The following is a 17,468-nucleotide window of genomic DNA, read 5'->3' as shown; positions in this document are numbered from 1 at the left end:
TGTTGATTTTTACTGAATTTATTTATGAAATCTAAGCATTTTTGGTGGAGTCTTAAAGTTTTTTTAGATACAAGATCATATCATCAGCAAAAAGAGGTCATTTGACTTCCTCTTTCCCAATTTGAATACCTTTTCCTTCTTTCTCTGGCCTGAGTGCTCTGGCTAGGACTTCCAGTAGTATGTTGAGTAAGAGTGTGAAAGTGGGCATCCTTCTCTTTTTCTAGTTCTTAGGGGGAACAATTTCAACTTTTCTGTTGAAATTCAGTATAATGTTGATTTTGGGTTTGTCATATATGGCTTTTATTATTTTGAAGTATGTTCCTTCTGTGCGTTTGTTGAGATGTTGAAGTTTTTCAAATGCTTTTACAATGTCTTTTGAGGTGGTCATATGGTTTTTATTCTTCATTATCTTCTTGTGATATATCATGTTTACTGATTTGTGTGTGTTGAATCATCCTTACATTCCTGATATAATGTATTGTATCTGTGGTGTGTTATCTTTCTAACATGCTGTTGGATTTGGTTTGCTAGTACTTTGTTGAAGATGTTGGTGTCTTTGTTCATCAGGGATATTGGCCTGTAGTTTTCTTTTTTCTAGTTTTTGCATCCTTGCCTGGTTTTGGTATTATACTAATGCTGACCTTATAGAATGAGTTAGGAGAATTCCCTCCTCTTCAATTTTTTTTGGAATTGTTTCAGGACTGTTATTACTTCTTTGTATGTTTGGTAAAATTCAACTTTGAATCCATTTGTTCCTGGGCGTTTCTGTGTTGGGAGACCTTCTTTACTGATTTCAATCTCACTACACATTATTGGTCTCTTCAGGTTTTCTATTTCTTCTTGATTCAGTCTTGGTAGTTTATATGTTTTCATGAATTCATTTTCTCTGGGTTTCCCAGCTTGTAGTTGTTCATAATAGTCTCTGATGATCTTTTCTATTTCTGTAGTATCAGTTGCAATGTCTCCTTTTCATTTCTGATTTTACTTATTTGGATATTCTGTCTTCTTGGTTAGTCTAGCAGTTTATTAATTTTGTTTGTCATTTTGAATAACCAACTTTTTGTTTCATTTATCCTTCATTATTTTTATGGTCACTGTTTCATTTATTTCTGCTCTGATCTTTGTTATTTCTGTTCTACTAATTTTAGGTTTGTTTTGTTCTTGCTATTCCAGGTTTTTGAGATGCATTGTTGGACTGTTAACTTGTAGTCTTTCTCCTTTTTTTGTGTAGGTATTTATTGCTGTAAACTTCCCTCTGATCAGGGCCTTTGTTGTATCCCACAGGTTTTGGTATGTTGTATTTCCATTTTCATTTGTTTCAAAGAATTTTTTTATTTCCATCTTAATTTCTTAATTGACCCAATGGTCATTTAGAAGCATATTGTTTAACTGATTTGTTGAGACTTGTTTTGTGACCAAACATATGGCCTGTCTTGGAAGATGTTCCATGTGCTTATGAAAATAATGCATATTCTGCATTGTTCAGTAGAATGTTCTCTAAGTGTCTGTTTGGTCCATTTGATCTAATGTTCAGTTTGAGTCCAATGTTTCTTTATTTTCTTTCTAGATCTGTCTCATGCTGAGAGTGAGGTGTTAGTCCCCCACTATTATTGTATTACAGTCTATATCTCTCTTTAGATCTAGTAATATTTGTTTTATGAATCTGGGTACTCCAATGTTTGGTGCATATATATTTGGAATAGTTATGTCCTCTTACTGGGTTGATCTCTTTATCATTATATAATGACCTTCTTTGTCTTTTTTTTTTTAACTGTTCTTGAAATAATTAAAATCTGTTTTATCTGATATAAGTTTGGGTACTCCTAACTTTTGGTTTTCGTTTGTGTGGAGTATTTTTTTCCATCCCTCTATTTTCAGTCTATATATGTTTTTAATGAAAAACTGAGTTTCTTTTAAGCAACATATAGTTATATTATGTATTTTAATCTATTCAGCCATTTTGTATCTTTTAAGAGGAGAATTTGATCTATTTACATTCAAAGTTGTTGGTATATGAGGTTTTGTTCTTTTCATATGGTTAATTGTTTTCTGATTATTATATGTATTCTGTGTTTCTTTCTTTTTCTCTTATAGTTTGTTGTTTTGATGGGTTTCTGTAGTGATACTGTTTGAGTCCTTTCTCTTCCTCTTTTATATTTCTTTACCCATTAAGTTTTATACTTTTGTGTGTTTTCATGATGGTAAATATCATCATTTCACTTCCAAGTTTAGGACTCCCTTGAGCATATCTTGTAGAACCGATCTAGTGGTATAGAATTCCCACAGGATTTATTTGTCTGTGAATGATTTCATTTCCCTTTCATTTATAAGTGATAATTTTGATAGACACCATATTCTTGAGTGGCAGGTTTTTTCTTTCAGCACTTTCAATATATCATTCCATTGTCTTCTGGCCTGTAAAGTTTCTGCTGAGAAATTCACTGTTAGACTGGTGGGGTTTTCTTTGTAGGTGATGAGATACTTTTGCTACTTTTAAGATTTGCTCCTGAAGTTTGACTTTAGACAGTCTGATTATAATGGTGCCATGGAGAACACCTCTTTACGTTATATCTGCTTGGAGATCATTGAGCTTCCTGTATCTTAATGTCTAAACGTTTCTTTGTTTCTTTGCCCTTGGAGATACAAATAATATGTAAATTTGGTCACCTTATCTTGCCTCAAATTTCAGGAAGGTTTTGCTCATTCTTTTTTCATCTCTTTTCTTTGTTTTTGTTTGACTGGATTACTCCGAAAGACCTGTCTTTAAGTTCCAAGATTCATTCTTCGGACTGATGTAGTCTGTTGTTGAAGTTTTCAAATGAATTTTGAATTCTTTTAAGTGAATTCTCCAGTTTCAGATTTTTTTTTTTTTTTTTTTTTTTTGAGACAGAGTCTTGCTCTGTTGCCCAGCTTAGAGTACAGTGGTGTGATCTCAGCTCACTGCTACCTCCACCTCCCAGATTCAAGCGATTCTCGTGCCTCAGCCTCCCTAGTAGATGGGATTACTGGCACACGCCACCATGCCTGGCTAATTTTTGCATTTTTAGTAGAGAGGGGGTTTCACCATGTTGGACAGGCTGGTCTGGAACTCCTGACCTCAGGTGATCCACCCACCTTGGCCTCCCAAAGAGCTGGGATTACAAACATGAACCAGCTTCAGAATTTTTATTAGGTTCTTTAAAAAAGTATCTCTTTGGTGAATTTCTCATTCATACCGTGAATAGCTTTCCTGACTTATTTGTATTGTTTTTCAGAATTCTCTTGTGTCTCACTGAGCTTTAAAGTTAATAATTTGAATTCTTTATTTCATGCTGGGATTTTGAAATTTTCTTTTTGATTAAGATCTATTGCTGGAGAATTATTGTATTCCTTTGGAGATGCCATATTTTCTTGCTATTTCATGTTTCCTGTGTGCTTACATTGTATCTGTGCATCTGATGCAATAGTTGCTGCTTCTTATATTTGAATTTGCTTTTGTAGGGGAGGACTTTTTCCTGAAAATTTATCTATGGTTTGGGTTGAGTAGGGTCCATAGACTTCGATTCTGGCTGCATGCAGTAATATGGTCTCATTTATAGACATCGCAGATATAGCAGTGAGTAAAGTAGATAAAATTCAACCCTCCCAAAGCTTGCATTCTGGGGGGCAAGAAACAAAACTCTAAATGAACAATTATGGGTATATCAGAGTATGTACTATTTGATTCCATTGCGGTTCAGTAACTGGCAAAATACCAATCTTTATTGATAGAAGTCAGAATAGCAGTCAATTCTGGAGGAATGTTTATTAACTGGGAGACTTATGAGGGAGCTTTCTGGGTTTTTCAAAATGTTCTATATATTAGTTTGTGATGGTTATGTTGGAGTGTAAATAAGAACATGTATGTATGTGTGTAAAATTTTGAGTTGTACATTTAAGAATTGTGCATTTTACTATATAGTACTTCAGTTCTTTTAAAAAATTAAGTAGGTAATACGTCAGAAATTGCTAGACGCTATGAAGAAAAGTTAGCTGAGAAAGGGGAATTAAGCAGATGAGGTATCAGGGAAGGTCTCACTGAGAAGGTAAGCAGATCTGAAAGAGCCATGTAAACATCTGGGAGGAGATTATTCTAAGCAGAGGAAAGAGCAGTGAAATAGTATATATAGCAGTTCCAATAATAGCTAAGAGTTTAGTATGGCTTGTGTAGTGCGAGCAAGGAGAGGAGAGTATTAGGAGACGAGATCTAAGCAGACAAGAACTTATAAGCCTCTTTCTTTCTCTCTCTCTCTCTCTCTTTCTTCTTTCTTTCTTTCTTTCTTGGCAGAGTCTTGCTCTGTCATTCAGGTTGGAGTGCATTGGTGCCATCTCAGCTCACTGCAGCCTTGGTCTCGGGCTCAAGTGACCCACCCACCTCAGCCTTCCACGTAGCTGGGACCACAGGCACGTGTCACCATGCTGGCTGAATTTTTTTTTTTTTTTTTTAAGTGGAGATGGAGTCTTGCTCTGTTGCTCAGGCTGGTCTCAACCTTCTCAGCTCAAGCAATCCTACCTGCCTTGGCCTCCCAAAGTGCTGGGACTGCAGACATGAGCCACCACATCTTTATAAAACATTTTAAGGACTTTGGCTTTTAATGATAATCAAAACCATTAGAGAGTTTTGAAGCAATAAAAGACTTGTTGTGATTTACGTTTTTAAAATATAACAATGACTTTTGTTTTGAGAGTATACTATAAGATACTAAGGGAAGAGACTGTTAGTGATCCAGGGGAAAGGTAATGGTTCTTACAGTATTGGGGTGGTAGACAGTAATCAGATTTTGAATATATTTTGAATATGGAAGTGACAGCTTTTACTGATGTGTACTGGCTATGGGTGTGAGAAAAAAAGGATTTGGTAATTATTTCAAAGCTTTTGGCCTGAACTTTTACTAAGTTGGGAAAGACCTGTGAGAAGCAGATTTAGTAGGAGTGTAAGTCAAGAATTTATCTTGGGATATATTAAATTTGAAGAGATGTAAATCCTCATGAAAGAGGGCTAGGCATTTCAATTTATGGACCTGGAGGTGAGAGGAAAAGTCTGGACTAGAAATAATACATTTGGGAATTGTTAGCTTATAGTTAATAGTTAAAATCATGAGATGAGAGTACTGAGGGAGTAAATTTAGTAGGTATTGAAGAGAATAGGTCCTCAAAGTTGGAACACTTCAATGTTTAGAATTTGAAGAGATGAAGAAGAACCAGGAAAGGAGACCAAGAAGGAGCAGCCATTCAGAAAGGAGAGCCTTTCTTTCTATCAAAGACACAAATATGTGTCTCTGAAGCCAAGTAAATCAGGAGCAGTCAGCTTTGTTGGATGATGCTGTTAGGTCAAATAAAATGAGGACAGAGAACTGGATTAGAAAAGTGGAGGTCACTGGTGACTTTTCAGGAGCAGTTTTGGAGGTGCAGTGATGGCCAAAGAGTGATGAGAGAATACCCAAAACTGAGAACAGTAATTTTGAGGGCTTTTGCTCTGCAGGACACAGATGATAATAACAGGAAACACCTATATAGCATTTACTACGTCCCAGCCATACTTCTTAGGGCTTTATGTATATTAATCCCATTTAATCCTTACAACAGCCTTGTGAGACAGGAGTATTATTATCTCCACTTTACAGATGAGGAAAATAAGACACGGAAAAGTTAAGTAACAGGGACATATAATCGCTATTTCTGTATTAAGAGCCAATTTATAACTTCTTTCCAAAACCTCGTTTTTAACCTGAATGTATTTGAAGACTTTTTGACAGATCCATTAAAATGATCAAATAATTTACAAATGTAATCTCTTGGCACAGAGAAAGGAACTCTTTTCTGAGATTGGAGCTGTACATATGACTTTATCCATATCACTCTACTGTACTCAAATCACATAGTGGTTTTCCATAATTCTGATGTGTGCTTTCACTCATTGTGACATAGCATCATTTTATTTTTAGTCAACTGTCTTTCTATATCAAGCATCTTTGTGAAAGCATAAATAGGTCACTGATTGTTTTCATTTTCACTGAATAATTTGTTTGCATTCTCATACTCCATTAGGCCTATGTAAAGCATACAAACATTTTTTTCATCATTAATGAATGTATAAGCCTTTATGCCTAACTACATTAAAAATAGGCATGAAAATTTTAAGCAAATGATATATTGGAAAAGAACATACTGCTACAGGATAAAAGAAAATAATTTCAACATATGTTACAGAAAATTTTTTAATATTCATGTTTTATAAAGAGTTCCCCAAAGGAATAATTTTTTTAAACTTGTAAGTAGAAACATATGGCATACAGATATAATAAACATTTCGCAGGAGAAATATAGGTGACCAATATTACGTACTTGTTGCTAATAATGAAAACCAGGAGATACCAATTTTATCGGATTAGCAAAAGTTCAAAGGATTAAAAATATCCATTTTTTGTCTGAGTATGGTAAAGTGGACACTCTAATACATTGTTGAAATATAAATTTGTACAAATCTTTTGGGGGGGCAAATATTAATATGAATATAATCTTTGCTCACTTCCATTACCGAAACTCCATTCTTTAAAATATTTATAGATGTGTTAGAAAAAGTTGTGTAAAGATATAGGAAAATATACACCAAAGTGTTAATAGTGGTTATCTCTGGGAATGAGGGAGGGAAGCAGGGAAGGTGACAGGGGGAGTCTTTGACTTCTTATTTGATATTTGAAATTGTCATATATTGTTTTGAAATTGTTTTATAATTAAAAGTAATTAAGAAAATTAACAGCTGTCTCCACTACTTAAAATTAATGTTGTTCTTATGTACGTCATAACATTGAGTGGGTTTGGGTTATTGTACTGTTAACATGTGATAATAGAGAGGTCAGAATATTTAAGTACCCCAGGTAATTAGTTTGTGTATAGTATAGTAGTCTCCAAAGAAAGGAGGGGATGTTGGGAGGCAGAGGTGGGTGGATCACCTGAGGTCAGGAGTTTGAGACCAGCCTGGCCAACATGGCAAAACCCCATCTCTAAAAGTACAAAAATTAGCCGAGGGTGATGGTGGGCACCTGTAATCCCAGCTACTCAGGAGGCTGAGGCAGGAGAATTGCTTGAACCTGGGAGTGGAGATTACAGTGAGCCGAGATCACACCACTGCACTGCAGACTGGGCGACAAGAGCGAGACTCTGTCTCAAGAAATAAAGGAGGGGATGGCACATCACAAGAGAAAGTAAAATGAACAATTAGGGTATGTTCAGAAAATGTTAGAACATCTGTTCATATTCAATTTAAATATCATTTTTTCCTGCTCTTTTTAAACATACGGTTGTAAAATAAAACACAGATAGGTATGTATATCTTACTGAATTACTGTAAGGCAAACATCCTTGTAACTACCACCCAGTTCAAGTAGTAGAATGTTGCCAGCTACTCCGGAAACCTTTTCCCAATAAGAGCTCCTTCCTACATAGTATTTTTTTTTTTAATAATTTTTATTACCCCAAGTGTGCCTTGCTAGAAACTGTAGCTTGATCTTGCTGTTTGGTGTATTTTATTTGACTCACGGTAACTAAGATCTCTCTCTTTAATCTACAGGTTGTTGCTGCTTCTCTTGTGCTTAGAATTTACCTGTAAAGCACTGGATTATTTTACCTGTAGTTTCTTACAGTCTGGATTTTACTTGATCACATATTCATAATGTAATTCAACATGATTTGCTCTCCTCTCTATCTCCTGCAGATTGGCAGCTTGATCTAGCAGCATGTTCAGATTCAAGATTAATCTCTTACGTTCTTTTTTCAGGCGGTGCATAATGCCTGGGTTTTGCTCTTATTCTGTGCTAGCAGCCATTTGTGCTGGATGCCTAGGTCCATTAATTTATTGGAAGCTGCAAAATGGAGATATCCTAATATATTTTTGTTTTTTATTTGCTGGAATGATTTTATAAGGGGTCCTTTTCTTTCTTTTACTGTTCAGTTACCCAGTGGTATAGTTCATATAGAAAATGCATGAAAAAGAATGTTTGATTCTTTCCTTTATTTACCTGGTTTTCTAGATAATGAATATGAAGCAGTAGATTAGATATTACTGATAAGATTTAATACAGTATAATTATTCTCCTTATTGAAGCTCAAATTAGCCCATCTTTGGTCACCAGTGGAGGTGGTCTTCTTTTGGCTCGTAAGTCTTTTTTTTTTGTTTTTGAAACAGGGTCTTACTCTGTTACCCAGGCTGAAGTATAGTGGGGCAATGTCGGCTCACTGCAACCTCTGCCTCTTGGGTTCAAGAGATTCTCCCACCTCAGCCTCTTAAGTAGCTAGACTAAAGGTGCACACGACCACACCCAGCTAATTTTTGTTTTTGTTTGTTTGTTTGTTTTTGATAGAGACGGGGTTTCACCATGTTGGCCAGGCTGGTCTCAAACTCCTGACTTCAAGTAATCTGCCTGCCTCAGCCTCCCAAAGTGCTGGGATTACAGGCATTAGCCACTGCACCCAGCCTCCTAAGTCCTTTTGACATGATCTTGGTCTAGTCTTTGATAGCTTTTATGCCATCTAGTATTTTTAAGATGTTTTGCCACAGACATGAAATGAGCCATTTCTCCAAGAAGCCCTTTTAATGGAAAATGATATTTCAAAAATCTCAGTGTGGGTGCTAAGGATGCTTATTCCTACTGGGTTGGTCATTGTTTCTAGGGTTTTTAAGTGAACAGAGTTGGGAATTTATACTAGTTTCTGTATCTATATTGAGATACACAGAATGTTTTGGTACTTAGAGCTCAAGGAATTCTACAATTCACATATCCTATAATTATTTATTTGCTTCATGCTATCCTGTAATTTAAAATAGTACTTATAATTACCATATCAGTTATTACTAGAACAATGAAAATTTTTAACTTTTAAAATTTGTATTTTAAATTTATTTTATTTGTATTATAAATTTAAATTTTATTTTAAATTTAAAAATGTAGAAAAAGAAAAATCTTTTTCTTTTTTCATAGTTGCTCTGAATTTACATTTTCAAATCATATAGCCACTGCATATTATAAATTCTCCCCTTTAATTATCATTTAATCTTAGTTCCAAAGGTAACTACATAGTTAAAGCTCATCACAAATCTTTATAATCTGATTATATATCAAACATTCTCTAGTAATATGACTGGCTAAGTGTAAGCATAAAATTACCATCAGAAATCAAATAACGTATTTGAGAAGTAGGCTCTTCGGAGGAGTGTGAAATGATATAATTGTTCATTGATGTTCCAAGTATGATCCAAAGACTGTTGCCAGTCTGTAAACTGTGGTTGGTCCATGAAGAGACACATACAGAAATTAAATGTAAGATTTAGCTACTTTTATAGCAGTCTGACATAAAGCATGTTAGTGTGATTTGCAAAAGCATCATTAGCTGACAGATTGGAAACTTCAACAACAAAAACACAAAACATAACTGGTCCTTTTCCACATGTAGTTGGAAAGACACTGTTATGAACAATATCAGCCCTTATCTCTACAATAATTAGGTCTTTCAGATATGCGGTTTAAGAAACAGATAAATATGAGGGAAATATGTAGATGTGGGCTAATAAAGTGTTTACTGAGAAGATGGATGTAATCTAGACTTTGGTTTGGTTTGGCTTGATTTGGCAGGAAGATACGAACAGAGATACGAGAACAGGTTTAACACGGAGTTGTGGGCACACAAAACACGTCATAAAAATGACCTAGCTAGAGTAGAAGATTTTTACCAGTTAGGGAGGAGAGATTAAATGGGAATGGTTGTATAAAGGCCTTGGATCCCAAGCTGAACAGCTAAGATATTTTCATACAGACGATAATAGGGAACCATTCATGCCACAAAAGAGTACAAGGTACTTTTTTCTATGCCTACAAGGTACTTTTTTCTATGCCTAAGAATCCAATAAATAGTTCTAGTGAATAATTTATTTATTAAATTTATAGTACAGTATTAATAAGTGATATGAAGAAAAGCAAAATAAGGTATTTTAAATTAAGATGATCAAAGTGTATTTTTCTAGACATTGCAGTTAATAACATTTGTGTCCATGAAGGCTATAATACTTGTTCTCTCATTTATCTTACCCACCTCTAGGAATGCCTTGGGAACTACCACTTCAGTCTAGATATCTATAATTTAAAACTTGAGTTCCTACATATTTCTGAATATATTGTTTCTTAAACTTGTTTTTCTACTACGATTGTATCTTAATTGGCTTCTCTGTTTATTGGGTTTGGTATATATCTCTCTAATGGTATTAGCTTTCCACAAACACTTGGTGATTTTTTGGTTCTGTACCCTCTTTTGTATTTGTGATTTCTGGTTCACTTGGTTGCGAATGCTATTACTCTTTACTCTAGCCTGCCTTACGTGATGGTTAAGGTGGGAAGGAATACAAAGCCAGTTACAGTGTGCCTATAGTTTGCCTCTTTCAGTTTGGGGTTCTCTATTCATCCCTTCTGAGGATTACCCTTAATTCTAAATTTTTGGACCTACTGTCCACAATTGCTGTTTTAGACAGGCTTCGCACTTTCATTTCCTATAGTTGAATCCAGTTGGAGTGGGATTGTGGGACTGTTAGGAGTTAATTACCACAGCTGCTCCCTACCTGATTATCCTGACAGTAATTTGCAGGCCCCTCTCAATTCTTTTATCTATGGTAACTGAACTCGTACTTGAAAATTTCGTTTCTGTTTTTACCTCCACATAGAGCAGTCACTTTCCTACATAGTTTGGGCTGTGGTTTTATGAATTTTTTTTTTTTCCTCTCAGTAAATCTAGTCTTAGCACTTTATGTCTTTAAGGATTCCTCAAGATGTCTGGTCCATTGATAACTTATGTTCATATGTTATAGATTGTTTTTAAATATTACAGATTCTTTTGCTTTATGTATTTCTTCCCTAATGTATATCTTCTATAATGTTTTATGAGGTTGGGAGCAGATAGGCTAGTAGGAGTATATATTTACTCTTGCATCATTTAGGCTCAGTCTTACATCTTGATCCAAACTTCTAATTGATGTCCTTTAAAACATGCTTTTTAATACTCTGATAATGGTGTACTGAAATAATGTTGATTATTGCAAGTCAAAAGCAGCCACACAAATTAATATACACTGTTGCATTTGACCATTTATGTATTATCTTACCTAACAGATTAATAAGATTTTATTTCATTAGAAGTTATTGATACTATAAAGTATTTGTTATAGGAAGACAATGTTAAAATCTATCTTATATTTTATTTAATAAGTTCTGTCTTTTCATTAAATGAATGGTAGGTGGTAAAAGTGTGCCTTCTGTACTAGGTTACTTGTAGAATCTTTTAAATAAAGCAAAATGGTTTCAAGGTAAATTAGCATCTAAGAAATGTATTTTTATTCTACCTATTCTCTCATTAGTGTAGGTTAGCTATTCAAATTGGGTCATTTAGTATGCAAACTCTCACTCATTCTTCAAGGTACAATTCAAATGTTCTTCTCTGGGGTCTTCTAAACTCTCTAAGAATTATTCTCTATTGTATACTCTCATGATGTTTCTAATGTATCATATTAGTTATAGGACTTCTCATATGTTGTAAATATCGCTTTATTGGGTTCCCTTTCACCAAACTCTGAATTCCTACATGTTTTATTCATGTTTATGATGTTAGCATCACAGTTACTTAGTAAATGGATTGTAATAGTTTTAGGAATGGTAAAATGAATACTAAGTCATCATGCTACCAAAGACAAAGGTTTCTGATTTCTGAATTCTAGGTTCCTATTCCAAAGAGTCAGTTCTAGTCATAAATTGTGGGAAATCCTGAGATCCATTTTGCTTTAGATTAAAGAATTTTAGTAAGACATTTCAGTTTGATTTAAAATTTGTTCTTTATTTTTATTTTGTAATAATTACCATTTGAGTTTCTAATTAGTATTCAGTTCTTTGCAACCTTTGAAAATGCCATGTTTAGTTTAAAAAAAGAATCCTATTTTTAAAATATATCTCTAACAAAGCCCATTAATTTAGATTTATAATGTTTTTATTCATTTTTTTGAAGGATCAGAGTAACAATGAAATTATGATTGGAGTGATGTCAGGAGGAATTCTGATTTATAAGAACAGGGTACGAATGAATACCTTTCCATGGTAAGAACATCCATTGATACTTTTATGTTTACCACTGTATTATCAAATATAATAATTTATATTAAAGACAGTGGCTGTTGAACTATTTTAATGTTGTCATTTTACTTGTGAGATAAACTTTATACTTTATCCCACTTGGTTAGAACCTACCGGAAGACACCAAAATAGTTTATTTCAAAATTACTTATTAAAAATTATTACTTACGAATTTTTCTTGTATGGAATTTTTTAAAGATGATCAGAGTTTTCCAGTCTTTTTAACAAAGATTTGCCCCCAGGGCAAACTATTTTACCAGCATCTAACCAATGTGGGTTTTATCAGAGTTTAACCAAAGTGGGAGAATGGAAATACCCAATTTAGACCCCTCCTGCTCTCTTATCTCACCTAAGGAGGGGTTGACCTGAGAAGCACCGAAGATTACAGCCAAGAGGCACAGACCACTAAACCACAAAGACCTAATTACAGGATGAAAGAATGATTCCTCCCTATCCCACACCTTACTGCCACGTCAACATGGCTCATAAATAATAACAGGGAATCACAACTAAAATAACTGTAAGGCTCAGATTATTTAGGAGTCCCTTAGGGAAACCCAAAGACAGCAGGGATGTGAAAAACAAAGATGGAGAAAATTATAACCTCTGATACCTACAGAGTGTTTACACAAACATTAAACATAGCCTTATGCCTTGCCAGGTCTACATAAAACTTCACACCAAAGGCATATTTATTTCCTTTACCCAGTATATCATATCCAGCATTTAGCAAAAAAAAGGCGGAAACACAGTTTGAAGAAACAAAGCAAGGAGGAGAACCAGACCCAGATATGGAAGAAATTTTGGAAGTATTATACCAGAACTTTAAAATAACTGTAATTAATATACTAAGGGAAAAGTATATGGAAAAAGTGTGTAATGTACAAGAACAGATGGAAATGTAAGCACAGAGATGGAAACCTTAGGAAACCTTATGAGAAAGAATTAAACAGGAGTGCTAGAAATCAAATGCATTGCAACAGAAATAAAGAATGCCTTTGGTCTTATCAGTAGATTATACATGAGAAAAAAAATGAGTGATCTTGAAGATATGTCAATAGAAACTTCAAAAACTGAAAAGTGATGGGAAAAAGGAACTAAAGAACAGTATTTAAGACGTGATGGGAATAAAGAGAGAAAACAGAAGAAATAAATATCTGAAAAAATAAAGGCTGATAGTTTCCCAAAATTCATGACAGCCACCGAATCACAGATCCAGAAAGTTCAGAGAACACCTAGCAGGTTAAATAACCCAAAAACCCACACTTAAACGTATCATAGTCATGCTGCAGATAATCAGAAAATCTTTTAAAAAGCAAAGCATAAAAAGCACATTTAACCCAGAGGAACAAGGTAAAAAATATGTTGTATTTCTCTTCAGAAACCATGTAAGCAAGAAGAAACTGGAGTGAAATATTTTGGTTAAAGTGTTGAAAGGAAAAAACCCACCAACCCAGAAGTCTATAGCAAAGTTATCCTTCAGAAGTTTAAGAGAAATAAAGACTTTCACACACACAAACAAAAATTGGTGGAATTTGTTGCCAGTAGACCTGCCTTGTGAGACATGTTAAAAGAAGTTCTTCACAGAAAAGGAAAATAATATAAGACAGGAATCTGGATCTACAGAAAGAAAAGAAAGCAGGGAGGGAGCTTCAAAATGGCTGACTAGAGTCACAGAGGCACTGGTGTCTTCCACAAAGAGGACCAAATCAGCAAGTAGACAAACACACAATGAATAGGACATTTAAAAGAGAAGAGAAGAATTCAGCAAGGAAGTTACAGGGAACCTCTGACACACAGGAGAGGGAAGCAAAGTAGCCTGCCTAGCCAGGATCACCTGAGAGCCAGGAGGAATTGCCCATTGCAGGGAAAAGGTAAGCAAGAAATCCTCAATAGTTCACATTTGCACCAAAGATTACTGCAGTCCTACTTACATGAGAGAGCCCCTTGGCCCTCATGGGCCGTGAGACTAGCATAGGGAGCTGCCTGAAGTCCACACCATGGCATTGTTTCAGAGAGGGAGTTTACACTCCCTCTGCACACCCCCTAAGACCCAGGCAGTTGCAACACAGTGCCATTTTGAGAGCTCAGCCCCCATCAGAATACATCCTGCAGTGAGGCCCAGTAGCTCCTGCATTTCCACATCTCTTAGACCCCACTGACAACCCTCCGTGTCCACACAGAGGGCTGCAAAGTTGCAATACTAACTGCACCCAGGATGTAGCTTAGGTCCTCAAAACTGTATCTCTTACATTGTCATTCACCCTGGGAAATGGGCAGTGCGGTATGCCAGGGAGGCTGTACCCATCGTAAAGAGAGATGAAGCATGTGCTCACCATAGCCTCAGAGTTGCCTGCACAGGAACATTACCATTGACAGCAACTCATTGTCCAGCAGCAGGACCACTGTACAGCTGCACGTGCCTTCAGGGAGGCTAAGGACTGGCCTACCTGAGCACACCTTCCAGGGACGTGGACATTTACATGCCCTGTCCACCATCACCAGTGACAACATCAAGGGCCTGAACACAGGACCATCTCAGCTGCTGGCATCTGTATGTGTCATTCAGAAACCTAGAGATTGACCTACCCCACTTAGTACAACTGTGAGGGCCCTCACACAACATCCAAGGGCCTGACGATAGAAGTGCTGCCTCACCGTCAGCCACCATCTCCAGGCACTGTTGGGGTCTAGGCATTGGCTGGCCATACCTGCAGCTACTGACACACACACACACACACACACACACACACACACACACACACACCCCTTTCAGGGGCTCAATAATGGACCTTCTTTGCCTGCCCCTGGCACCTGTGGGCACTTCCCAGGGGCCCAGGGATGGGCCCCTCCACCCTGCCTCTACCACTACTGTCCCCCACATGCACAGCTCAGGACCCCAAGGGGTAGCCCACTGATACTACTGGCACCATGCATACCACCTAGAGACCCAAGAACTGGCGTGCCCAGCCTGCCATCACCATAGCTGGTGCCCATGAACCAGCCTACTTGGCATTTCCATACCCAGTACAGCTTCACCACAGCCTCTACACCCTAAGCCATTGAGGAACTCACAGACACCTCTGACACTGACTAGAGCCAAATAAATAATGTGAAGACTATGCTACTTCACCCACCCAGAACCAAAGCCAGAGCACCCTACCCAATCCAGCCAACACTATAGGTCCATCAGAAGAAAAAGTTTGTTCCTATTACAGCCAATTCATAAAATTGGAAGAAGCACGTGTTACACCAGATGTGCAGATATCAACGTAAGGACAGAAGAAATAATGAAATGCCTGAAAAATAAAATAATGATATTTTTTAAATGCAGTGAGATATAAGACAGCTTAACAATACAGAGATATCAAGAAAACAATTCATAATCTGAATGAGAAATTCAACTGAAATATATTTTTTTAAAAAAGCCAACAGATCTTGGAACTGAGTTCAGTGAATGAAGTAAAAAATACAGTAGAAAGCATCAACAATAGACTAGATTAAGTGGTAAAAATAATTTCTGAACTTGAAGACAGGTCTTTGGAAATAACCTAGTAATTTTTTTCAAAGGATAAAAAAGCCTGAATGACATGGAACACTGTAAAGCAGCCAAATATTTGAATTTTGAAAATTTCAGAAGAGTTGGACAAAGGCATAAAAAAAAAACCTATTTAGGAAAATACTAGCTGAAAGCTTCCCAACTCTTGCAAGAAGTAGAGACATTAAGATACCAGAAGCTCAAAGAACCCCATAGACATTCAACCCAAAAAGGTCTCCTCCAAGGCACTTTGTAGTCAAATTGTTAAAAATCAAAGACAGAAGTCAAAAAATAGCAAGAGGAAAGGATCAAGTCACACATAATGGAATCCCCATCAGACCAATGGCAGATTCCTCATCAAACACCTTACAGGCCAGGAGGGAATATGGTGATATATTCAAAGTGCAGCTAAACCAATAAAAATGCTGACTGAGGATACATCACCCAAGCAAATCTATACTTCAAAAATGAAGTAGAAATAAAGTCTTTCTCAGATAGGCAAAAATCGAGAGAATGCATTGCCACTAGATGGATCCTATAAGAAATGCTTAAGGGAGCCCTACATCTGAAAGTGAAAGGATACTATGTACTATCATGAAAATGCACAAAAGTATAAAATTCCCTGGCAGAGCAGATAAGATACATCTAGAGTAGACGAGAAAAAGAAAGGAGTCAAAGGTTATTACTCCAAAAAAAAAAAAAAAAAACCACAGACACACCAAATAATCAAGGGAAACAACAAGAGAGGATGAAAGGAATAAAGGATGTACAAAACAATCAGAAAATAATTAGCAGAATAACAAGAATAAATCTTTACATATCACTTAACAACATTGAATGTGTATGGTTTAAATTCCAATTAAAACTTAGACACTGGCTGAATGGATGTAAAAAATCAAGACCCAATTCTATGCTACCTACAAGAAACTCGACTTCACCTGTAAAAAAGCACAATAGACTAAATGTAAAGGAAAGGAAAAATCCCATGTAAATGGAAACTAAAAGCATACGGAAGCAGTTATTTTAGACAAAATATACTTTGTAAAAAACCATAAAAAGAGACAAAGAAGGTCAATATCAAATGATAAAGGGATCAATTCAGCAAAAGGATATAACAATTGAAAATATGTACCTAACACTGGAGCACCCAGATATATGAAGTAAATATTGTTGAAGATAGAGAAACAGACTCCAATACAATAGTAGTTGGGGACTTCAGCACACCAGATTCACCATTGGACGGATCATCTAGACAGAAAACAAACATTGGACTTAACCTACTACACTGTAGACCAAAGGAACCTAATAAACATTTAGAGAACATTTTATCCAACAGCTGCAGAATATGTATTCTTCACCCCAGCACGTGGAATACTCTTCAGGAAAGACCATATGTTAGGCCACAAAACAAGTCTCAAAAAATTTTTAAATACTAATTATATCCATTTTCTTCTCAGACCACAATGGAATAAAACTAGAAATCAATTACAAGGAACTTTGGAAACTGTACAAATACATGGAAATTAAATAACACTCTCCTGAAAGACCATTGGGTCAATTAAGAAATTAAGACAGAAATAAAAAAATTTATTGAAACAAAAACAGCAACATAGCATACTAGAACCTATGAGATACGGGAATAGCATTGCTAAGAGGGCTGTTTATAGCAATAAATGCTTACATCAAAAAAGTAGAAAGAGCTCAAATAAGCAGTTTAATGATGCATCTCAAGGAACTTGAAAAGCCAG

The 17,468-nt window shown here is 35.9% G+C and overlaps 1 protein-coding gene across 2 annotated transcripts in view; it reads left to right on the top strand.

Annotated features, from left to right (window-relative positions):
* Positions 1–17,468, top strand: part of PTPN4 (protein tyrosine phosphatase, non-receptor type 4 (megakaryocyte)) — a 242,281-nt gene that overhangs the window by 146,788 nt on the left and 78,025 nt on the right. For both annotated transcript variants that reach the window (XM_011983430.1, XM_011983431.1), the window contains one exon: positions 12,058–12,146. In XM_011983430.1, the coding sequence (XP_011838820.1) occupies positions 12,058–12,146 (89 nt within the window). The remainder of the gene's footprint in view (positions 1–12,057; positions 12,147–17,468) is intronic.

This window comes from Mandrillus leucophaeus, unplaced genomic scaffold, assembly GCF_000951045.1.
Source record: "Mandrillus leucophaeus isolate KB7577 unplaced genomic scaffold, Mleu.le_1.0 Scaffold25, whole genome shotgun sequence".
In the NCBI taxonomy this organism is placed as follows: domain Eukaryota; kingdom Metazoa; phylum Chordata; class Mammalia; order Primates; family Cercopithecidae; genus Mandrillus; species Mandrillus leucophaeus.
The sequence above is the reverse complement of the archived record's forward strand: the minus strand, read 5'-3'. Positions and strand labels throughout refer to the sequence as shown.